The sequence below is a fragment of the Choloepus didactylus genome, chromosome 10 (assembly GCF_015220235.1).
Source record: "Choloepus didactylus isolate mChoDid1 chromosome 10, mChoDid1.pri, whole genome shotgun sequence".
NCBI lineage: Eukaryota > Metazoa > Chordata > Mammalia > Pilosa > Megalonychidae > Choloepus > Choloepus didactylus.
In genome coordinates, this window is record NC_051316.1 from 37914003 (window position 1) to 37940108 (window position 26106).

A 26106-nucleotide genomic window follows, 5' to 3' on the forward strand; every position below is an offset into this window, starting at 1 on the left:
CTGATTCTGCTTGGAAAGACTGCATGTAAGCTGGGTAAGAGCAGGAGCTGCGCCAGCTTATCACCTTCTGCAATGACTAAGGTGCCCCGCTGAGATTGAACCATAACTTGGGCACGGCCTGTGAAATCTGAATCTACAAGTCCTGGTATAACTGTTAATCCTTTCAGGGCCGTGGATGCTCTTCCCAATATGAGCCCTACAGTACCAGCCGGTAAGGGCCCCTTGAAGGAGGTCCCTACTAACTGGACACCCATGGAGGGGGTTAGTACGAGTCTGGAGGTGGCACAGAGGTCCAGTCCTGCTGAGCCGGGGGACGCACGAATTTGATCGGATCCTGTGTTGTCGAATGGCATGCAAGGGGGTCCGTCGAAAGGGCGGACCCCCTCTTCCCGTTTTTTGGAATCTGCTCGGGGCGGCCAGAGAGGCGTCTACCCTGCGCATCGAAAACCGATTTACAGTCTTCTGCGCGGTGGGGGCCTTTGTGGCAACGGCCACACGGCCTGGTTGCTGCACCTGGTTCGCCAAACCGTTGAGTGGCAGGGGGTTGACGTCTATTGGGACAATCTCTCTTAAAGTGCCCTGATTGGCCACAGCCATAGCACCCGTTAGACTTTGCCCCTAAGGTTCTCGGGCTTTTTGTAGCCACCTGTAGGGAGCTGGCTAGCATGGCAGCTAGACCTGCATTAGTTAAAGGGCTGCCAGCATCTCTACAGAGCCTGACCCACTCTGTCAAATTTTTTGCTCTGTTTTGTGCCAGGATAACTTTGCACTCCTTGTTGCACTGCTCAAAAATCATTTGCTTAACCACAGTCTCTGCTACTCCTGGATCTGAGAAGATTCTCTCAGCTGCGGTTTGCATCCTGGCTACAAAATCCGCAAATGGTTCTGTGGGGCCTTGGTGTATATTGCTGAGTGAGGCCTGAGCCTCTCCCTCACCTGTTAGCTTTTTCCAGGCACCCACAAAACAGCGGAAGATCTGGGCATAGACCTCTTGTGGGAAACCCGTTTGGTTCTGGGCATGGGCGCCTCTCCCCAACAGCATGTCAGCATTCCACCCGCCACGTCTCCCCGCCGCATTCCTTGCGGCCTGCTCTTCAGCTAACTCCTCAAACCATGCTTTCCAATCTATGAATCGGCCTGACGGCAAGCAAGCACGGGCTAGCTGAAAAATATCTGCGGGTGTATGATTTAGAGCAGAGAGGTTCTCGATCATGTTCAAGGTATAAGGGGCATTGGGGCCATACTGATGGACGGCCTGCCTCAATTCCCTCAATAGTTTGTAATCATATGATTCGTGCCGATTGCCACCTTGGGGATTGATAATAACCGGGTACATTTCTGAGACTGGCTGCGGCTCAAGTGGCTGGTAGCCACCCAGCATGCCAAAAGGTCTAAATGTTGTGAAAGGGTTCCATCTCCAGAAATGTCTCCCACCACTACCTAATGGCAAAGGGTCCTGAGGGCCTGTATACTCGGGCGGGGGGTACGGCAAAGGTTGCCCCTCCCCTGACCGACCCATCGGGGTTTCCGGGTCTGGCAGCAAAGGATAATTACATTTACTGGGCATGGCCACTAGAGGGAGCTCTCGGCAAGGTCCTTTGGTGGGACCGCCCAAGGCGTCAGTTGGGAGCTGGGGTGTCCCTGGGGGTGCAGCGGTAGACATTGGCGGGGCGGAAGGCCGCACGGGTGTGGCGGGAGGCTCCTCCCACTCAATTAGCGGGGATGCTTCCGCCTTCTCGTCAGTATCGCTATCTGACTCTGAGTCAGAGTCACTGGACTCCGGCGGTTTGCCCTTACAGGAGCCGTCCGCTGACGAAACTGACTGGGTTTCTTGGAGCGCGCACCGTGCTTCTTGCAAGACAGAGGACGGGCTTAGGCCGGTAGCCGATTCTAGTTCAAGGACCGCACGGACGGTCTCCCATATGGGTACTAGAATCGGGTCCATACACACGCCCGTCTGGCGCGCTCGGTCTATGTCGCGACCGAGCTTCATCCAAGAGGGTAGGCTAAGGCTGCCGGTGCAGGCAAACCAAGGGGCAAAAGTATCAACATCATCAAGAAAACGCTGAAGGGAGCTTTTCCTGACCGAGATACCCCGTTGTTTCAAAAGGTTCTTTAAGGGAGCTAAGAGAGGTGAACTTCCGGACTGCCCCATGATTGCAGTCGGCACTATACTTCAGTCACTCGGAGAGCTCTTCCGAGTCCCCCGGGGTCACCTGAAAACCCACGGGCCCTAACTATCATGTAATAAGACGCACTCACCTTCTCGCGTTGATCAGGCGCGGGAAGTCCGCCGTAAGCTCGACGCGCAGCGCTGCTCTCCTCACAGAGGGACCGTCGAGAGCGAGGCAGGAGGAGGAGCGTCCCCGTACGGGCCACCACTTGTCCGGCGCTGCCCCGCTCGGTCCCCGGTTCCCGGCCGGCGAGGGGAAACAGGGAAGGAGAGAGAGAGATGCAGACTGCGCGAACTAACCTGGTCATGAATCACGACTCGAACCACACGGCAGTTGTGAAAGCAAGCCCTTTACTACAGCTAGATGAACATTCTGTGTTACTGGTTCCCACACGGGGCACGGCGCCTCGTGGGAGAGCAGCCTCGATGTGGCCGTCAGGCACGGCTCCTTGTGGGCTGTCTCACCCTACCCCGTCCGGGTAAGACCTTTTATACACAATTAACAACCAATAAGCTTCTAGGCTAGTATCGCGTATACAGGATTTCGATTGGTAGGAGCGGGTGGCGGATACATGCGTCACTATGCGGAAACAGGATGCAGGCGCCATCTTGGCTCACTCGATGGGCGGGGGTAACTCTAGAGCAGGCTGCAGCGCATACGCTAGGCCCGATTCGGGAGGCGGCTTTCCACAAGGAGTAGCCTATTCTTACTGACTTCACTGACTCCTGCCCCTGTCCCCTAAGGAACTATAATCTGACTTTCTTGTTTACCACTTCACTGATGTGCTCTCAGGTCACCAGGTACTATCTATACTATCTACTTCTTCCTTCTTGAAATGCTATCACTTCTCTCCTTCTCAGAATCCTTTCTTTGCTCATCTCTTCAACCTTGATAGTCCAGAGTTTGCTGTGTGCTTTCATCTACTTTCATGACTTCAACTACTGCTTATACACTAACAATTTTCCAAATTTTATCCTTCTGTCTTCACATGCATATCCAACTATCTACTAGTCACCTCCTGAATTCTATAGGTTCTTAAGAATTTCACAAGTCCCAAACCAAACTCTTCTCCCCAAAGCCAGTCTTTATCCCGTATTTCCAACCTCAATGGTAGCACAATCCAACCTTAGTCACACAAATGGGAGTTGTCCATCTGACTCCCACTTCTCCCTCACTTCGCCATAACTAATAACTTGCTTATTTTGTCTCTTAAATATAATTCAAACTACTTTCCTCCCTTTAACTATACCTTGTTTCAGACCCTTTTCTATTCTTGTTGTTGCCTAACTCAAACTCAGAATTTACCAAACTCGTGTTTGTAGTTGTTAGACACTTCTATAAAATAAGGGATTCTGTAGTCAAATATATTTGAGAAGGGCTGCATATGACACGCCTTTCTTGAAGATTCAGAATGAAGATTAGTCTATAATAACCCTAAGAAGTTCTATGGTTAACAAACCTGATTAACTTTATTTAACCCAGCATCCTCCAAACATGTTTGCCCTCAGAACCCTTTCAGTAGGGACAGGAGAATAAATGGCAGAAAAGTCCCATTTAAAAAAAAACAAAAAACAAAAAACAAAAAAAAAACTAATGCTTCTAAGGAGAGTGGGTTATAACTGATCTCCATGCTCCTTCAAACCTATCATCCATACTGAAGCTAAGGATATAAAATAGAAACCTGAACATGTCATTGCCCTTCTTTAACCCCTTTCTTAGCTCCCTATTTCCTGAGGGAAAAGAACACAAGTTGTAAGACCCGCACTGCCTGATGACTTCCCAGTAATTCCAAGCTACTCATATCTGCAGTTTCCCAAACATACCATGCTTAAGTGGGAACAAGGCTGTGCCCTCTGACTTGAGTACCTTTTCTCTTCATCTTCTTATTCACTGGTCTCTACTTCAAGACTTAGCTTAGGTATTACACCTCTTGGCTTGGCTTTCTTGGCCCTGCAACTCCCTCTCTTCTTCCTCAAACACCAGCTAAATTCCATGAAAGACTGTAACATGGAGTAATTAAAGCATCTGCTAGTGTGTCCTTTCCTCCTCACTACTGTTAAAGGGCTCACACTGCATCTTGTTCATTGTTTTATTCCTGTAACACTCAATTCATGATTAATAAACTAAATAGTACATTAATCCATGATTAATAAACTAAATAGTAGCCTCTCTAATACCAATCAGGCAGGACCTTATAGAAGATAGCCAGCTGACAGTCCAGCTTTTCTCTGATGCTACCTCTTAAGTCACAGTCTGGTTGTACTATGTGTGTTTCACCAAAGAGGCATAATTTAGTCCACAGATGTGTGTTCATTCTCTAAACATATTCTGTCTTAAAAATTCGACCCAGATGCAGGGAGGAGACGGGTGTTTCTGATAGCCCCACTCTTTTGCATGTATTCACTGATTTTTCTCTCCTTGTCCTCTATCTCTTATCAAGGAAACAGGATAACAAAATGATTAAAAGTATGGGTTCTGGTTCAAATACCAGATCTACCATTTATTTGTAGCTGTCTAACTTTGGTCAAGTCCCATAATCTATCTCCTCACATCCCTCATCTATAAAATGGGAATAATAATAGTTCCCCATCTTAATAGGATTACTGTAATCCATAAACTAATACATATGTAAGCATTTCAGTAAACATTTGCTGCATTGGTTATTATTAAAAAGGATAAATCAATGATTTCCAGCCATGTGATTTATAATATCCTCATATTAACCAAATGCTAAAATCATCCTTCTTATTCACTCCTATCCCTTTTTATTTCCCTTACCCTGCTTTATCATTGTTTTTCCTTCCTCCACAGTGTTAGTTCACAGGGGTAGATCTTTTGTTTTGTTCACTGCCGAAAGCCATAGCACCCAGAATAGTACTGTACATATGAGGCCCTCAGTAGATACTTGTTGAATGCATGGTGCAAAGTGTCAAAAGGAAATATACACCAAGTTTCATTATAATAAAAAGTATAAATAAATACTTCTCTAATGGCTTCCAGTTCTGTATTTTAAAACACCATATGCCATAACGAAAACAAAGGAATTTATTAAAATTGAAGGCAAAAACATAATTTCAAAAGATTTAGACCTATGTCAGGCGTGATAGTGCATGGATGCTTTCTTCAAATTCAAAATCAGATCCAAGTGTATCACTTTCAGAATGTTCTAGTGGATTGGGTTTAATTTTATTTGTCTTAGATGAAACGGTCACTATTCCACTTTCTTTCTTGGCAGAAATGTGTTTTTTCAAAGGCTCACTTTTAATTGGTTCATTAGTCAAAGAACTATTTTCCCTGATTCCTTTGCTCCTCCGGTTTACAGCAGAGTAGGAATGCAGATCCTTTCCAGTTTGTTTCTTAGCAGAGTGTCTTTTGATATAGTCACCTGTTTTGGTCATTTTCTCTGAAGAAGATTTGCTACTTCTGGACAACTCCTCCTCTTTTCCTTGACTTCCAGTTCTAGAAATCACCTCTGCCAAAGGAGAACATGCTCTAGCAATGAATTCTTCCAAAGACCCCTGATGCTGCTCAGTGACTGGAACTTCCAGGTTGTCTTTGGAAGTTACTAAGGCCTCCTGAGTAGAAACCGGGACATGGAAGGAGTTGAGAGGCAAAGGAATTCTAGCATCACCTGTAATTTTCTGAAACTAGAAGGGAAAAAACAAAAATAAAACAAAAATTCAGCAATGAACAAAGTCAACTATTAAAAAGTAAAGCAGAGAATAAATCTTAATTAAAAAAAAAAAAGCAAAGCAGAGTCCAAAACGTCAACATTACCCTGTGATTTTATTATTAAGACAATTGATTTTTCAAAAGGCTTTGGGGGTGATTTTTTCCTAATCATATCTTGCTAAGTGATTCCCAACTTGACTTAACTATAGCCAAGGTTATGTCTACCACATGTTCAGACTTTGGTGTTATACATAATTATTATCCATTTCCCTTTCCCTCATGAGGAAATAATAAAACCTTATTCCCTAAGAAAATTAATTTACTTTCTATCCTCCAGGCCATGTAAGCAGTATCCAAATAAGACCAGACTGTGTTCTCCAGTTGTCAGTCTCCCCAGATGAGTGTTAAGATTGGCTGGGATGGCAGATGGGGACTCTAGGTAAGGCTAGAGGCAAAGCAGCAGAGGACTCCTGTGGCAGAACAGGTTCCCCATCCTCACTCCTATAACTGGGTGACTACTTATAATATAGAGCCTATTAAATATGTCTGGATTACTTATTTTAAAAAAATTATCTCTATCAGTACTTGTACCTTCATTAGTGTTCCTTCATTGTAAGCTGACTGCATACAAATAGAAACCTAGATAAAATATGAATAGAATAGAGATTTACAAAATTTAAAATTTGGAATATTTTCTCTTATCTTTCATTTCTTTACTGAGGATAGTTTGCTTTAAATTGTAACTTTTCAAAAGAACTCCCAGTTTTCTTATTTACAACAATATAGTATCATGAAATGGGCATAAAATTATTCATCTCAGAGTTGGAAAGGACCCGAAAGAGGCTTTCTGGACCCCAAAAATGTGAACTACTAGAGACAGATTATTTTTTTCTCTCTGACTTGGTAATTCCCTTTTTGCTAATCACTCTTACAATCAGTAAGCTGTGTTCTATACCACTTACTTGGATATTTTGCATTTGTCCTAGGGAAGTCTGCTTTGGTTCTGATTTTTCTTCTTCACATGCCTTTTTTCCTTCTTTAGGTGGACTACTAATGGTAGAATTCATCTGGGGACGACCTAGCAAATGAAAGTCTGACTGATCTATACCAGCCATTGTGGCTAGCTGCCCAAGCCTAGACAAGAGGAGGAAAGGAGAAAAAAACAATGGTTATTATAATCATGTAAGAACAGTTTAGATTTCCCTATAACTACCAACATGAAATACTTGTAAAATCTTAAAAGCCAATGTCCAACTCCAGACCACAATCACCCCATCTTTCTGAACTTCTCAGACATTTCCATATTTATGTCCTGGGACTTCATTGGATAATCTAACCCTTTAAGCCCTCCCTCCTCCCCAGGACAATATATTAAATCCCACCTGACTTCACTTCCTTACTTATCTGTTATCTATTTTAAACACTGTCTCACTAGAAACTTCAACTTTCACCATGTACCTAGTCCATTCCTTCTCTCCTCTATCTCTACACATCTTTACCCACCTTTTTCTAGTCTCTAAGAATATGGTTTCTCTCCTTCCTTTCCAATCTGACCCATCTACCTTCACTCCATCAATTACCTACTTCCAAATTCTCTCTTTCAGCAAAACTGTTCCTACGTTGAGAATCATTGATCTATACCTGCCCTTCAGAGTAATATCTTTTCTTTCTATCCAGAACAAAAATAACTCTAATTCAAACTTATTTAACAAGCAAAATGAATAAAAGGGAAGGAAATTCCTAGACACTCCTGAATATTTTCAACTGAAAGTACCTTCCATTTAATCTTTACCAAGAGTTATATCTAGCAATTACTCTATCAACAGCTTACTCTTCAATAATGGGCTCTCTACTTTATCTAAGGAAGGTTTTCCATTTGCACTTCTTTTTTAAAATTAATTCCCCATTAAAAAAAAAGGGTCAAGTATATGCTTATAATTATATATTAAATACAATTTATGGAAGTGATGAAAATTGCTCAGGTTCCTCAGCAACCTACCATTAAGCTCACAGAGGAAAGAAGACCATAGAGAAATTAACTTACCCAGCATCTTTAAGGAGATCTAAGAAAGCATGGAACTTCTGAAAAGAATTCTCAATGCTGCCCAAAACACCTTCATCATCCAGGATCATGCTTGTCAATGAATGTGCATGAAGAGCTTCAGACAAAGAGAAATTTATATTTCTTAACTGGGCATTTTCATGTTCCAGCTATAAAAGATTTAAAACATGTGACATGATTTTCATTCATTGTCATTAAAAGAAAATACTTTTTAAGTCATAAAACTAAAACTAAACACTTAAGAAAGGTAATTAGTTTGTAATTAATCTAATACTCCACCAGTAAAGACAGAGACCATATCATATAACAATCATAACCAGAGACCTTGATCAAGTTTTGTCCATAACATTTAGAAGATGTACTATATAGATAAACCAAAATAATAATAAAAATCACATTTTTAACTGGTTAAATTCATACTGGCTTCTCATTCAGCATTAGGAAATTAGCTGCTTAAGGTTTCCCTTCAATTATAAAATGAAATACAGAGAGATTTGAGCAAAGTATTTCACAGTTCTGCTGAATGTTAAGGATTAAGTTCTGTGAACAAAATTTTTCAAGTGTAAATTTTTTTTTATCATCATTTTATTGAGATATATTCACATACCACGCAGTCATACAAAACAAATCGTACTTTCGATTGTTTACAGTACCATTACATAGTTGTACATTCATCACCTAAATCAATCCCTGACACCTTCATTAGCACACACACAAAAATAACAAGAATAATAATTAGAGTGAAAAAGAGCAATTGAAGTAAAAAAGAACACTGGGTACCTTTGTCTGTTTGTTTCCTTCCCCTATTTTTCTACTCATCCATCCATAAACTAGACAAAGTGGAGTGTGGTCCTTATGGCTTTCCCAATCCCATTGTCACCCCTCATAAGCTACATTTTTATACAATCAAGTGTAAATTTAAAAGTCCCAAATAACAACCAATTTATTAATTGTATGTTTACCACTATTCCCCTTGGCTTTTTGAAAATATTTACTGCTGACTCTGTGATCTTTTCATCTGAATCCACATATAAGCTCAACACTAGCATTTCTCAGAAAGATCATTTTATTCACAAAGTACCTTTTGTCTTATGCAAGTGAGTGCTCAATATTTATTGAATCAGTTAAGGACGTATCCTCCAATCCAATTCAGACCCTTTCAAAACTTCCTTCCTAAATTTACCTTTTAATAATAAATTATATTTACATATAACTTTCCAGTTTATGCCCTTTCATGAAATTACCTAATTTAATCCTCACAGCATAAATTTTTCATTGAATTCTTAGAAATTTTCCATTTTCTTAACTTAAAATTTACTGTCAGTAGTCACATCTCTTTTCTTATTGTACATACAGTATAAGCCCAATAAATAAGTGCTTTCCTGAATTGAAGCATCATGAACAGAAAATAAGCTGAAGTCATATAAAAGCACAGAAAAAAACCCATAAAATTTTTACATTTTTATTAGCATGCTTTTTGGAATACAAATCATATGACCACTAAATAAAAGTAAATACAAAGGTTAGTATGGTATAACCATTTGCAATACACTACACTTTCTCACTTGAAAGTTTATGAAGTGTGTGTATCTTAAAATCAAATAAAAACAAAACAAACAAAACAAAAAACAAAGAAGTTTTGGTAGGGGATGGTGGTAAGGGTAGCACAACATTGTGATTGTGACAAACACCACTGAATTACACATTTGAATGTGGTTAGAAGGGGAAATTTTAGGTTGTATATGTTAGGAGAATTAAAACAAACAAACAAACAAAAAAAAAACCTCAAAACTGTACGACACAAACCCTGAACCGTATTGTAAACAATGGACTATAGTTAATAGTATAGCAATATAGCAATACTGTTTCATCCATTTTAACAAAGGTACAACAATAATGTGAAGTGTTAATTACAGGGAAAATGATGTGTGTATGTATCTGAGGGGGGGATATGTGAACTCTATTTCCTGTAAACCTACACTTCTCTAATAATAATAAAAAAATAACCAAACCCAAAACTCTCAAGAGTATAAGAAAAAACTATTTACCTCAGTGACTCTTTTATCCGCCTTAAGCCTTATTACTCTTTCCTCCTTTAATTGCTTTAGGCACTCATCCAGCTTTTCCTAGTGTGAGGAAATAAGAGTAAATATTATAGCTATTTCACAATTTGATTCTCAAAAGCCCTTCTAGCTATAGATGTCACCAACCATTTAGAGGCAGAGCCAGACGAAAACTCAGATTATCAGGATTATACAATCCACTACTTGTAATATCACACCATGCTAGTGGAATCAGTTACCAAAATATATCGACCTAGCATATTTATTCAGCAGATTTATTTAAATACCATTCTTTCCAAAACAGATTTGCAGTAGCTCACCATAAAAGGCATATACATTTAATTACTCAGAAATAAAAAACTAAGGCCATGAAAGGAAAATTCTATTCCTATTTGTGGGTCCTATTTATACAGGAAGCCCTATTAACAGCCTTAACATGCCTGAATTACATAATTACAGATTAAAATGCATTTTTAAATAAGCAAACATTTTTAAAGCATTTAATTATATGCAGATCACTGTTCAAAGAGTTTTCTAGATATCAACTATTTAATCATCAAAACCCTACAAGGATAGTACTGATGTTATTTCATAGGTGAGAAAACTGAGGTAGAGAAAAGTTGAGTACCATACCCAAGGTCACATCATTAGTTAACTAGTAGAGCCAGGCTTTGAACTCAAGAAGTTGGGTGCCAGAATCTGTTCCTGAGCCACTATGCTAACTATGCCACCATTCCTGGGCATAGAGCTGGTGATCCTTCCATTCTCCAAGTTCAGAAAAATAGGATGGACACTGGTAGACTTCCTTACGATTTTCAAGAACTAAGACTCTAAGGCCCTTATGGGAGGCAGAATTCTAAGATGGCCTCCAAGGTACCCTCCTGCTGGAGAGCACACACTTCCCAGTTATTCAATCAAACTCTAGTCTAGTGCTTGCTCCTGTGAAGTAATTTTGCAGAAGTAAAGTCCTAAATCAGCTAACTTTAATTGAGATACGGAGCTTACCCTGGTGTATATGATCTAATCAGGTAATCCACTAAGAAGAACCAGGCTTTCCTTCAAGAAGGAGATTTGAAGTATGAGAGGGCTTCAAGGATTTGACCTGAGGGGTACTGTCCGTTGTTGGCTCTGAACAAATAAAGTACGGTGTTGTGGGCCATGTAGCAAGGAATGCAGGAGGGCAGCTTCTAGGAGCTGAGAGTGGCCCCTGGCTAACAGCAAGCAAGAAAACCAGGATTAGTTCCACCATGCAAGGAACTAAATTTCGCCAACAACCTGAGTAAGTGTGGAAGAGGACTCTCCCAGAGCATCCAGATGACAGCATATCATGAGCAGAGAGAAACCAGCCAAGCCATGCCTGGACTTCTGACCTACAGAACTGTGAGCTAATGGGTAGGTATTGTTTTAAGGCACTACATTTGTGGTAATAAAAAATTAATATACCACTCTACCCCCAGGTTCATGAGAAAAAATAAATGACGGTTACTGTTTTAAGCCACTGTTTTGGGGGTGATCTATTATACAGTAACAAATGAATAGAACATCTATGCTTACTGAAACAGTAAGGTGTATTTACATATTTTTAAAGCTTTTGAACAATCATTTAAACAAATGAAACAAGGAGTCTGAAGTTCAAGTTTAGTTTAATCAAGGTTTAATTTTCAAAGCCCTTCTTTACCTGGCCCACCCTTATACCTATTTATTTCCCAACAAAAGCACTCTGCTCTGGTCAAATCAAGGTTCCTTCACGACTGTCCTAACTCTGCTCCACTTTCCAAATCTTTCCACACATCAAAACCTGCTGACGACTTTCTAACTTACCCTCATAGTCAGTACCTATAAACTTAGCCCTCTGCACCCTATATTCTATACTGCTTTCAAGTGCTATTTTTCTTACAGTAAGGTCAGCATCATCAACAAATGTTTAAAAAAATACTTGAAAAATTACTTTATCAGGTGTTCAGTCTGTGGCCACAGAACAAAGCACAGCACCACCAGAGTCTCCAACAGCACCTGATTCCTGATCCTGGCCATCATGAGCATACTGTTCTGAACAACTGATGCCAATTACCATACAACAAAAATAAGAAAAATTCTTAATATATTATGACCCTTGAGAATGACAAATACATAGCCATTTCTGGTCATATTTCAACTGGGATTCTTCACATACCATATTGGTTTATTAAGCCTTAGTTGTAATTGACAACAAATTATGCAAAAATAAAACAGGGATTCCACCTAACAGTTACTAGTAAAAGCTACCATCCGAAGAGGGTAAGTTGAGACTATACTAAGCAGTTTACAGAGAATACAGCAAGCAGTTCTCATAAAACTCTGCAAAATAAGTATTCTCATATCATTGGGGATAATATTAAGTAATATGCTCAAGCAATTTGTAAGATCTGACTTAAAGGCTTTTGCTTTTAACCAATAAGTGCAAAAGAAAAAAGAAAAAACCAATTCAGGAAAGACTTCAAAAACACTACAAACTGGTTGTTGTACAAAAACTACAAACTGGTTCTTACATAATTTAATACTTATTTGCTTATTTTCAAGTAGGAATTCACAGTTCAAGAAATCCTTCATCACTTCTAGAACAAATGTGTAACACAGTTTGTTAACACAATTTTTAAACTGCTACACGGTCCAATACAGCAACCACTAGCTACATGTGGCTATTCAAATTTCAATTAATCAAAATAAAACAAAAAATTCAGTTCCTTATTCGCACTAGCCACATATTAAGTGCTCAATAACCACATGTGGCTAGTGGCTACTGTACTGGGTGGTGCAGTACAGAACCTTTCCATCACTGCAGCAGGTTCTACAGGACAGTGCTGTTTTAAGAGCAATGCTTAAGCCAACTAAGGATAATGTAGGAAAAGTCCAAAAACTGAGAAACATTCAATGCTCTCATCAGATAGTTACCAAGAGTTACGTGGAAAAATGAGATTAGATGCAAGATTAAACTATGTTAGAAAGGATTTGGGTAATAACAGAGAAAATTCTGTAGTACTCATTAAAGCACATGAGGGGAAACAAAGAATGTGGAAGTATAATAACAGAATGCAGTTGAGAATCATTACACAATACCTGCACGTCAGTCATGTGGATGCTAAGCCTATAAGATACAATCTAAATTCAGCTCACTTTTTTAAAGATTAGTATGACCTTCACACACTAACAAATATTCTAATATATACTTAAATATATTTCATAATTAATCCATACCAGGGACAAACTAACCTTATGGCAACAGAGAATTTAAGGATGCTATTATTTAATCAAGAAAAAATTTTTTATTAACACATTTTCTTCATTTTTAAAACCTTTAGCAGAGGTTCAATATACTGTTTAACCTTATAGTCTGAAAATGGTGTTCTAGAAGAATATAATTTTTTTTTTAGAAAAGAAACTGTCTGTACTGTCATTCATTATAGGGAACAAAGGGATCTTTTTCTCTGGGCCTGAAAGATTTGAATAGAGAACTAAAAATCTCTGATGGAATCTGTTTTTCTAGGATCAAACTGCAAAATTAAAATATTTGTAATATACAAATGTTGAGAGAGAGGAGGAGGAGGTGGTGCAGCAGGAGAAGAAAAGGGACGGGGGAAGGTGGGGGAGACAGGGGAAGTGGGGGAAGGAGAGGAGAGCAAGAGAGGGAGAGAAAGGTATCTGCATATGTGTTGAAGGGAGGTAGTCTATCACACACTGCTCTGGGGGAGCAAATGGGCACCACTCTCTGGAGAGTGATCTTAAGTACACACCAACAATTCTAAGTCTGGGAATTTACCCTAAGGAAATCATCAAAGATGCATGCCAAAGATAAATCAAAGCTTTCTCTACAAACATGATGTCATAGGATTGTTTATAACTAAACCCTAGAAGTAAGCTAGAAGTTTCCAAATTGGTATTAGTTTAAACAAAATACTGTATAGTCATATGAAGGAGTGCTACATGAAGCCACTAAAAACAATGCCAAGGGTTCTTATAACCAGACGCAATGGACCATAGAGCTGGATATTTACCATATGTCTGAACATTTCTCTTGGGAAATGGTCCATAATTTAATTAGGTTCTTTGCTGCAGAAAAGCATTTAATGATATGACAAAATGTTATTGATACCGTTTTAAAACAAAAGGGAGGATTACCAAATCTCACAGGTTAAGTGTGCATGTAGAGGTGGCTTTTATTTCAACTTCAAAAAGTTTTTCATCATTTTCAAAAATTTCCTCATTGAACATACATTTTTATACTCAGAACATGAACTTATGTTTTAAAAAATAATAAATACTCTAATAATTTCATATTCTTATATTTTATTACCAAAGTCAACTAAATTTTTATGGAAAACATGAAAAAAAACAATCAAAATTCCTCTACTTATTATTCATATAATGGTTTTAATATTTGAAACTTATTTCACAAAATTCTAAACAAACAAGCAAACAAAAACCCCTCACAAGTAGAGAAAGAAGACCAAAGTTAAACACCACCATCATTTTCCTAGCAATTTCCTTTATATGCATGTATCCCTAACAATTTAGTTCAATTTTGCCTATTTTTAACTTTATGTAGAGGAAATCTTAGTGTATGCAGTCTTTTGTATCTTACTCCTCTATATAAATATCATCTTATTGTTAATTTTAATTAAAATTAAAAATCTGGCTTTCTGTTTTGAAAATCAAGTAGTAATTGCCCCAGTTTTATTTCTATACTGGCTCAAGTTTCATGCTAAAACCAAATACTAAATACATTTTAAAATTTAAATGTGAATTTTTAGCCTAAGAAAAGACCCTTCCCCCAATAGTATTTTTCCCTTATTTACTACAAATTATGAGTTCTACATTAAAGAAGTAAAATAAATATAGTATTATATCCAAAAATGTTTGTTATAAAAAAAAAATCTGTTTTTCTTTTCTGTCCATTAGAAATACAGAAATATACAATGCCATTAGATGTCAGGTATTTTACAGGTTTCTTAACTAATGTAACCTAACTTATTGAAATTTTTTATTTCATGAAAATAGAATACCATTTGTAAAACTTCAGATTATTTTTTCCAACTTTCTTTTATTAAAATTGAAGTTATATTTTCTTCTTATAAAGAGTTCAGCTAGAATCGTCAATTTCCTGCTTTGTAACATGAAAGCACTAAATCAGCTGACTACATTCATTCAGTGCTCATTTCTTAGAATTTATCTTAGGAATATTAATGTTCTCCCCAGATATAATATTCTATGATTCTAAGAAAAGGAAAATATGTTACTGATGACATGTTTTGATTTTTGTTAAGAGTTTAAAAGTCCCTTCACCTTGGTCTAAACTAAGAAACTATTTGAGGAGACATGTGATAGGAGGAGTGAAAACTCATGCAAACAGTACAGTGTGATTCACAATCAAGTTTCCCACCAAATACCAACCACAGTTTGAAAGTTTCTTCCCTATAGCTTTAAGATGATAACTTTGTACCTGTAATGCTTCTTGTTTTAAACTGGTTTTCCCAGGCTCTGCATGAACACTTTCTGAAGAATCACCAACTTCTTCGATTTCTGAGGAAGAAGGACTCTCTACTGTCACAGTTACAGGAAAATCTGATGGCTTAAAGAAAGAGGACACGATTTAATACTTCATCAAGTATTAGGAATTAAAGAACATCTAATCAAAAATGATCTTTCTGAAGTATCAAGTCATTATTTGTAAATGTCTTTCACTACTCCTTGGCTAAAACAACCAATAACAAAGTAAAATAACAGTAACTTATTCTTGCCATATTACCGTAAAGAATTCTGTCATGCCAGGTTAATATTCCCTATTATTTTACTAAGTTTCTTTTCACATGAACTGAGAGAGGAGCCAGGAGATAGGGTAAACTGTTTGTTTGTTTGTTTGTTTGTTTCCAGGTCAATTTATGCTGCAGAAGAGAAGTTTATTCTTCACCATCAGATATAAAGAGTCTAGAAGGAAATATAATTTTTAGGAAGACGTTCCATCATTAGGGGACTGACAAAGAATTAGAAAAGTCAAAATACATCAACTGTGAATAATAAACACTAGAATGATTTTAAAAATAAATCTCTCTCTCTCTTTCATACACACAAAACTAAAATGAACCCATCGAAAACCTCATCTTATCCTTAAGTCAAAACTAATGTGATAACACAATTCTGTCAAGTTTATTGCCACTGGAAAGTTATTCAATATGACATTTCCACATATTTAAAAACTAACTTGTACACAATCTTATAACAATTCTACAGATCAATGAGTGCTGGGATGACATAATTGTACAAAAGACAAGTTACTGGGATATAACTTCTACCACAAGCAGCAAACCTTGAAGTATATGAGAAAATTCTAAAGGCAGACCAGATGTGCACCCTTCCTGTGGGCATGCAGGGGACAATACTGGGACATAGGGCTCTCATCTCTCAATCTCAGTCGTGGTATCTTTCACAGAGAAATGTCCTACATAGTATCCCAGGACAACTGGGAAGGAGAACCTGATACTACGACAAGGATTATAAGGCCATGAGGCTGTAAGTAGGACAGGGAATGAGTGGAACACTGTTGAGGGAGGGAAAAGTGATCTGAGAAAGAAGAGCCTTTGGAATTTGTTACTTTGTTCTGGCTTTATGATCTAGAATTTATATATACAGTTCAAAAACTATGTTTCTTGAAATCATAAAAACATTCTTGAGTATGACAGTCCCACGTGTCAGGTCAGAAATGGCAGTCAAATTTGTTTCACTGGGGAGCAGCTAATTTGTGAATCAGAGGAAAGGCTTACTTGTGTACAAATAAAACCATAATGCCCCAGTGTGTGTCATAGCCACACCACTATACAGTGGCATTGGGAGAGAGAACTGGTAAGTTTTTAATGGATTTACTTCACGTATTTTGTAAGGCTCTGTTCAGTTTATTAGCAAAATCTCTCAGCATTTGTTTGTCTGTGAAAAATTTAAGCTCTCCCTCAAATTTGAAGGAGAGTTTTGCTGGATAAAGTATTCTTGGTTGGAAATTTTTCTCTCTCAGAATTTTAAATATGTCATGCCACTGCCTTCTTGCCTCCATGGTGGCCGCTGAGTAGTCACTACTTAGACTTATGTTGTTTCCTTTGTATGTGGTGAATTGCTTTTCTCTTGCTGCTTTCAGAACTTGCTCCTTCTCTTCAGTATTTGACAGTCTGATCAGAATGTCTTGGAGTGGGTTTATTTGGATTTATTCTATTTGGAGTTCGCCAGGCATTTATGCTTTGTGCATTTTATATTGTGTAGAAGGTTTGGGAAGTTTTCCCCAACAATTTCTTTGAATACTCTTTCTAGACCTTTACCCTCCTCTTCCCTTCTGGGGACACCAATGAGTCTTAAATTTGGAGGTTTTATTCTATCTATCATATCCCTGAGATCCATTTCGATTTTTTCAATTTTTTTCTCCATTCTTTCTTGTTTTTTCATTTTCTGTTCCGTGTTCCTTGAGGTCACTGAATTGTTGTTCAGCTACCTCTAATCTTGTACTATGAGTATCCAGTCTCTTTTCAATTTGGTCAAGTTTCTTTTATTTCCATAAGATCATCTATTTTTTTTATTTACTCTTGCAATTTCTTCTTTATACTCTTCTAGGGTCTTCTTCATTTCATGTCCTTTATATCCTGTGCCATACTCTTCTTTATGTCCTTTATATCCTGTGCCATGCTCTCATTGTTTGTCTTTAGTTCTTTGATTAATTGCTCCAAGTACTGTGTCTCCTCTGATCTTCTGATTTGGGTCTTTGGGTTTGGGTTATCCATATCATCTGATTTATTCATATGCTTTAAAATTTTCTGTTATTTTTGGCCCCTTGGCATTTGCTTTACTTGATAGGGTTCTTTTAGAATATGAAGGACTATTCAAACACCAATCTCTAATTTGTCAGATCTACAGCTTGGTGGCAGGCGTGCACTTTCTCTAACTAACCAGATAGCATCTGCGAGTCACCTATTCCCCTCAAGTCAGTTCTCCCCAACTTTGTCTTTGTGGTGTGTGTGGGTCTGATTCTTGTGGGGTTCAATTGGTGCACCAAGTTTGGGTGTGTTGTTAGTGCTGTCCGCCCTGAATGTGGGGCTTGTGTCTGAGCGGTTAGGGAAGCAGGGCAGCTTTAATAATCAAACCTCCCAGGTGTTTCTGGAGATTTAAGGCTGTTCAAAGAGTCTAAACCTTCAGTTCAGTCTCGCCACAGATAGTCTCTGCCGCTCACTCACAAGTCCGTGGTATTGGCGTATGGTCCCTGGGATTTCTGAGTGGGTCCCTCTTCCCTGCTGAGGGAAGCCTGTGCTACATCACAAGTGTGTGCTGTTCCTCAAGGGAAGCCCTGGGCCGCCGGGCCATGCAGGGGCCTTCCCAGCCTGCTGTAAGGATGGCTGAATGGGGCGTGTTAATTTCTCCCGTTTCGCACAGCTCTGGCTTCCCAGCTCCGGGACAATTAGCTGTGGGTGCACTAAATATTGTCCACGCCCGATATTGTGGCATGCGCTCATGTTGCTGGAAAAACTTTCTGTCACACTGGGTTTTTTGGCATGGCTCTGGGCTATGGCACCTGTGCCAGGCAGGAGCAATTCCCGCCCGCCGTGAAGATGGCTGCAACGGGCATGGTTTTTCCCCCTTTTGGCTAACCTCTACCTTCCTCACTCTGAGAAAATTAGCAGCGGGTGCACGAAAGGCTATCTTCCATGCCAGTTACTGAGGCATTTGCACAGCCCATTCCTGCTGCGCTTCACTGTGTGGTTCTTGCTGCTGTATCTGCAGCCGCTTTTGTTTTTTTTTAAAAAAGAACTAGTCTGCCTCCAAAAGCCAACCCATGGTTTCCCCACACTGCAGCGCAGCCACAGGACATTCAGCAAGCTCACTCACTCGTTCCAGAATGTAGACTCCCGGATTCACCAAGTGCACAGTCCCTGTGCCTTTAGGAGACCTTGTCCAGCTGGTGCATCGCTGGAACTGGTGTTCTGTGTCACTTTCTGGCTTTTATCTAGAATTTTTCATGAAGGTGTTTTTTTGTCCTGTCTCACCTAGCCACCATCTTAGGTTCTCCTCCATTCAGTTTAAAATGCAAAAAGAGAATGGCCTTCCACCTTTCCCAACCCACCCCCCATATACTATAAACACAATAACTACATACCTGCAACTGACTGTGCACTTCACGAGTTTTGATTAATGGAAAACCCCTAGAGATATCAAAAATTAAATTATATTTGATGGTGTAAATATGGTGGATTCATAATTGAGATTCAGCACCTCATTAAGTTGCCACAAAATGTTTTTCAGATACTATTCTTTTATACCTTTAAAAGTGCCAAAATTTTTCCTTTATCATTCTGAATGGAAATCGTCTTACCTTCCAAAACAGAAGGTATCATCACTCTTTCTTATCTCCCAGGTCACTATTAAGAATGTTAATTATTTACAAGCGTGAACAATCATTATTGTCCCCCACTCCCACTGGGTTTCCATGTTTTAGAATGCTTTGCTCCTACAATAAAAGCTCCTAGAAGCTTCCATATTCTTTGAGATTTAGATACTTTTTACTTTTTTCTGATGTTCCTTCATAGTCAAGATTCAATGGCTTGCCTCTAATAACATCTTTGCCATTTTTAGTTTGCTGCTTCCTGCTAACAACTTAAGAAACCAATGAAAAAACTTATATTATTACAATATCCATAAAGAAAACTGTGTATAAAAATAATAAGCTCAAAATCAGGACTGGAAGACTCTGCTATGGAGAAGATGAACAGATTTAAGAGCTTGGCTTTGATATAACTTTCAGAACTCTGAGGAGGCAACCTCATTTCTATGTTCAGAATGGTTGAGATTTCCAGTCTAACTTCTTAGTGGTCATATTAATTGTTCTCTAATTACAACTCCTTATGACCAGAACAGACTTGAAATCAGTTAAGTGTCTCGAATGAGAAATGAAACCAGAAACTTATAAAACTAAAGTGTAAAGATTTGGTCATTAACTCTATAGCTTAGGTGATAATGATTCACATTACCATTTGCCAAAAAAATAGTAAATCAGTTGCCCAATGAAGGTTTGCCTATTAAAGTAATGTGAGCAACTGAATAGGTATTCACATTTACCTATTTCAAGTTCTATTTAAAATCAATTCTATCAAGTCTCTGTTTTCTTAATAATTGTTTAATCTCTAATTTCTTGCATATTATCAAGTCATTTGAAAAACAATCTATAGCAACCTAATTCATTTAACAGGCCTAAAAGTATAATACGACAATTTAAAAAGAATTTATACTTCTTTGACAAAATTTTCTATGAACAGCTACCCCTTGGGTGAGTAATCAGTTAGAAATACTTAAATCCAGTAACTGGTTTGATACCTAAAATTAGAGTTAGGCCAGTTGATTGAATTAGATTAAGTTTAATCTACATGTTTCATCCATTATGCACCAAAGTACTCCCTATGCCTAAAATACCCCTTTTCCCCTTCCTAAATACTCAAATTTCTACTCTTTCCTACAGGGCCTGACTCATGCCTTTAATGAAACCTTTCTCATCTGCCAAAAAGATCATTTCAGCCTCCTCTACACTTAAGAAATCACATGAAACTCCCAATTATTTTTTGTTTATTTTCCTTAAGGGATTCTTTAAGCAGAAGCCATGTCTGAGTCATCTTTTTTTCCCCTAGAGACTTCCCACATAATAGAATTGCCAAAATAAATACTCCTGAATGACCAGGGGCAGAGAATAAAAATGCTTTACCTATTTCTTTTTGCACGTTCTGCAGTACGCCATGGCAGGAAACCAGACACACCAGGTGGTAGGGGTTCAGGAGCATAATATTCTTTATCAAAGGCATGTTTCCTTCCATTATTTACAGGTTTCTTTGTAACCAGTCCTATGTTTGAAGAAATGTTAAAAGAAAGAATTAAGATGCTCTGAAGGTCTACAGAGCAATTTTCACACGTGCTCACTCCTACAAGAGTACAAACATACACTTGACAATGAGGTCTAGGCCATCAAAAACAGGATTGTTTTGGAAAAATGTACACAGACCAGCAAAGTTTAAAAAATATTAAGTTTTCTGCAGAGACAAGTTATAAATATAAGTTGAACACGAGATGTGCAGAACATGCAAAAGTAAATTAAAAACACATCCCAAAGAATGAATGATTATACCTGTTAAGTTTCTTCATGTGTCATGCAGAAATATTCAGTTTATTGAATTTCAGAATATCTTTGGCATTTCTGAATCTCAAGATCAGATAAACAGAGATATACCCATGACTCCTGCTAAACAGAATCTTCTGAATTAGATGAAAATTTCAACTTAAGAATGATTTTTCTATGAAAAAAATTATCAAAAATACAAGACTGAAGCTTGATGGAGAGCAGGTAAGTCAATGTTACTCTCCTGTAACATTGTTGATCTTCACTGCTCATTTGACTTTATATAGAAAACACAAAAGAAACAATACCTATTTAATAAAAGAGTGAAATGTGGAGAATTATCCCACATTTTAATATTAATGAGTCAAGAATCTTTATATGAAATATTTGGCGGTAAAAGTTAGACCTACATGTTAATATTTTATTTAGAAGGAACCATGTGAACATGTATTAAATTTCACATTTAAATATTTAATTTTCTCTAATATCATTAAGAATAAATAATATCAGTTTACTCAAATGATTGTATTTATCCTTCAACTCCATATCACTATACAGTATCTATTTTAGCAGTATTAGGATTGCATATAAAAAATAAAGTATATATGGCAACAGAAGACAAATATTTAATACAGTGTAACTTATTGATATTCATCACATAGTCCTGTATGATTTCTCTGGATAAATTTACATGCCTCTTAAAATACACAGCTGCTTGGTTCATCTTGTACTATTTTTTGTTTGTTTGTTTTTTAACTTAATTACCTTCAAATAAAGAATATTTGTATATGGTTTGAGTATGTGTTACACCTTTTCCCATAGTTTCAGAAACTTATGCAAATATATTTTTAATTAAAACCAATATAATTTACATTTATCTTGTTAGGAGATAAAAACAAAACACCAATAAAGTTCTTGTCTTCTTTGTGTACACAATTACAAAATGAATGTGACACAATTCACATAAATTATTTAAACCTATACTCAAAACATCTAACTATGCAGCTAAACACTAATTGGGCTTACCTCTATGTCTCCAAATAACTGAAGCAAATACAAAAAAAACCCTATTAAAAAAATTAACCCTTAAAATAGCTCAGTTTGAGTTTTCGAACTTTAGTCACATTTCCATTTTGTTTAACCATGCTAAATAAGAAAAAAAATTGTTCTCATCCCATGATGATGATACCATATTATATACCACCAGATATTAAAATTACAGACTAAGTTATATATATATACATATGTCTAGTAATATCAAAACACCAACTTAAATACCTTAAGAATGTTTTACACTTGATATAAATGTTTAATAATTTATGATTAGTGTGATATTACAAATCCCAATTTCTTCCTTGTATTTACCATTTGATCACCTAAAATATCACTATTTTTAAATAAAAATTGGTAGACAAATCCTAAGGTTTCTTTGGATTTAACACTCTTAACAATTACTGTTTAACACATTATTGACCAAACAAGTGCTTAACGGTGTATCAAAAGCACACAAATTTTAATAATATAAAAGAAATTGTATTCATGAAGATGTTTACAGTAGCATTTCAAAAATATTCGATTTTTAGGTTATTTCACCAATTAAAAAATTTACTTATTAACTCAAAGAACCTTGTAAGTTCATTAGACATAATATGAATTCTAAAAAGTGTTTTTAATTTAATATGAAGAAAAAAAAGAATTCCAAATTATATTTAAACTATATGAAAATTATGTTCATAGACAACAGGAAAAGGAAGAGAGAAGGAAAATGTAACTACTGTTTGATAGGATGATGAAAATGGAAGTGGTTTCTATTTTTATTTCCATTGTTATTGCTAATACAATACCTTTTTTTTTTTTTTATCTTCATTTTATTGAGATATATTCACATACTACGCAGTCATACAAAACAAATCGTACTTTCGATTGTTTACAGTACCATTACATAGTGGTACATTCATCACCCAAATCAATCCCTGGCACCTTCATTAGCACACACACAAAAATAACAAGAATAATAATTAGAGTGAAAAAGAGCAATTGAAGTAAAAAAGAACACTGGGTACCTTTGTCTGTTTGTTTCCTTCCCCTATTTTTCTACTCATCCATCCATAAACTAGACAAAGTGGAGTGTGGTCCTTATGGCTTTCCCAATCCCATTGTCACCCCTCATAAGCTACATTTTTATACAACTGTCTTCGAGATTCATGGGTTCTGGGTTGTAGTTTGATAGTTTCAGGTATCCACCACCAGTTACCCCAATTCTTTAGAACCTAAAAAGGGTTGTCTAAAGTGTGCGTAAGAATGCCCACCAGAGTGACCTTTCGGCTCCTTTTGGAATCTCTCTGCCACTGAAGCTTATTTCATTTCCTTTCACATCCCCCTTTTGGTCAAGATGTTCTCCGTCCCACGATGCCGGGTCTACATTCCTCCCCGGGAGTCATAGTCCACGTTGCCAGGGAGATTCACTCCCCTGGGTGTCTGATCCCACGTAGGGGGGAGGGCAGTGATTTCACCTTTCAAGTTGGCTTAGCCAGAGAGAGAGGGCCACATCTGAGCAACAAAGAGGCATTCGGGAGGAGGCTCTTAGGCACAATTATAGGGAGGCCTAGTCTCTCCTTTGCAGCAACCATCTTCCCAAGGGTAAAACTTATGGTAGAGGGCTCAACCCATCAAACCACCAGTCCCCTATGTCTAATACAATACCTTTTTAAACCCTAAATAAAAATCTTCAAACAGCACATTTTTAGAAATTTCAGGAAGGGAGATCATCAAAGTAGAGTAAGACACTTGCAGGCTTTGTCCCCCCCACAGAAGCTATAAATAACAAGCAAGAACTGGCAGGACCATCTTTTTCAAAGCTCTAGAAAAAAGTGAAATGTTGCCGTAACAGGGTAAGCACCAAATCAAGAAAAATGCAACTTAAAAATAGCAGAAAAAGCTTGTGGCACCCTTTTTGGCCTTCCCCCATCCCCTCACCAACCTGACATAGAGCCAGCCTGCACTCCTGGTGTGGTTTCCTGGTACCAGTTCCAGAGGGAGCAGAGTAACCCTTGTGAACATATTAGGGTGCATGTATGACTGTGCCAATATGTCTGGTGGCCTGCAAGACCGAACAGGACACTTGTGGCAGGATCACCAGTCCAGAACTTGCCCTGCACACAGGGACACCTTGTGGGCAGCTAAATAGTATAAGAAACAATCAAATCATAGGGGTGTGGGGCAAAATGATTACCACCTATAAGACATACAACAGAGCACCTGGGCCTGGGAGGAAAGATTATTTCAGAGGGAGAAGAGGGGGTATTAGGAGCTTTGAAACGTGGGAATTCCCAGGACCACGTGTGCACAGCCAAGACAAGACATGCTCAGGAAGGAGCAGGGAAGACCCTATGCTTTCACCTCGGCCTGTTCTCTAAATTCAGTGCTAGGAAAATGAAGCTCTGAAGGAAATGACTCAAACAAGCAAATCTGCAAAGACTGGGAAAGGTGCTTTCTTTTCTTTACTTCTTTTTGTTCATTTGTTTTTGTTTGGTTTTATTAGTTCCTGGCATTCAAGGAACTGGGTCGTAACACACATGCCTCAGTGTCTAAATTCCAGAGAAAACAAGTCCAGGTTGCAACAAAAGATTACAAAACATACAAAGAAACAGGAAATGGGCTATGTAAAGGAAACAAATAAAGCATTAGAAACATCAACAAAGAAGATCAGACCTTGGACATACCAGACAAAGACTTTAAAAAAAATTCCTAAATATGATGAAAGAGTAAGAAAAACATGGACAAAGAACTAAAAGAAATCAGGAAAATGGTAGATGAAAACAAAGAGAATATCAATAAAGAGAAAGAAGTCTGAAAAAGAAACAGAGCTGTACGCCACAGTAACAGAAATTAAAAATCCCACTGAGGAGTTCAATAGCAGATTGGAGCTGGAGAAGAAATAATCAGTGAACTTGAAGACAAGTGAAATTATTCAGTCTGAGGAACAGTAAGAAAAAAGGATGAAGAAAGGTAAACAAAGCCCGAGAGACCTTACCATCAAGCATACTGACATAAACACTATGGGAATCCCAGAGGGAGAAGAAAGAGAGAAACGGGCAGAAAGACTATTCAAAGAAATAATGGCTCAAAACACCCCAAATTTACAAAAGAAAAAAACAATTTTAAAATATTTAAAAATCTCATGTTTAACAAAAGACATAAAAATACACACCCAAGAAGCTCAATGAACTCCAAACAGGATAAACCCAAGAGGCAGTGGGATGAAAAAATTAAAGTGCTGAAAGCAAAAAACTGCCAACCAAGAATTCCATATTCGGCAAAAGCCTTTCAAAATTGAGGGAGATGGGGATGAGTCTGAACACAGCATTGTGGGATTGAGAACACCTCCTTGACCAAAAGAGGGATGTGAGATGAAAGGACGTGAAGCTTCAATGGCTGAGAGATTCCAAATGGAGTCGAGAGGTCACTCTGGTGGGCATTCTTATGCATTTTACAGATAATCCTCTTTAGGTTTTAATGTATTGGAATAGCTAGAAGTAAATACCTGAAACTATCAAACTCCAACCTGGTAGACTTGACTTTTGAAGACAATTGTTTAACAATGTAGATTGCAAGGGGTGACAGTTTGATTGTGAAAACCTTGTGGATCGCACTCCGTTTATCAAGTGTATGGATGGATGAGTAGAAAAATGGGGACAAAAACTAAATGAAAAATAGGGTGGGATGGGGGGGATGATTCAGGTGTTCTTTTTTACTTGTATTTTTTATTCTTATTCTGATTCTTTCTGGTGTAAGGAAAATATTCAAAAATAGATTGGGGTGATGAGTGCATACCTATATGACGGTACTGTGAACAGCTAATTGTATACCATGGATGACTGTATGGTATGTGAATATATCTCAATAAAACTGAATTTAATTTAAAAAAAAAATGAGGGGGAGAGATGTCTCTGTGAGTTTGTCATCATCTAC

At 37.9% G+C, this 26106-nt stretch overlaps 1 protein-coding gene across 2 annotated transcripts in view; it reads right to left on the reverse strand.

Annotated features, from left to right (window-relative positions):
• Positions 1–5187: 5187 nt before the first annotated feature.
• The window catches only part of LOC119505513 (centrosomal protein of 78 kDa-like), a 36683-nt gene continuing 15764 nt past the window's right edge, over positions 5188–26106 (reverse strand). The window contains exons 9-16 of one of the 2 annotated variants that reach the window (XM_037798328.1): positions 20728–20863; positions 19132–19177; positions 15448–15576; positions 9957–10034; positions 7891–8057; positions 6809–6980; positions 6438–6485; positions 5188–5821 (exon numbers count right to left, since the gene is read on the reverse strand). In XM_037798328.1, coding sequence (XP_037654256.1) covers positions 5264–5821; positions 6438–6485; positions 6809–6980; positions 7891–8057; positions 9957–10034; positions 15448–15576; positions 19132–19177; positions 20728–20863 — 1334 coding nt within the window. In that variant the 3' untranslated portion in view covers positions 5188–5263. The remainder of the gene's footprint in view (positions 5822–6437; positions 6486–6808; positions 6981–7890; positions 8058–9956; positions 10035–15447; positions 15577–19131; positions 19178–20727; positions 20864–26106) is intronic. The other variant, XM_037798329.1, reaches the window with a different exon arrangement.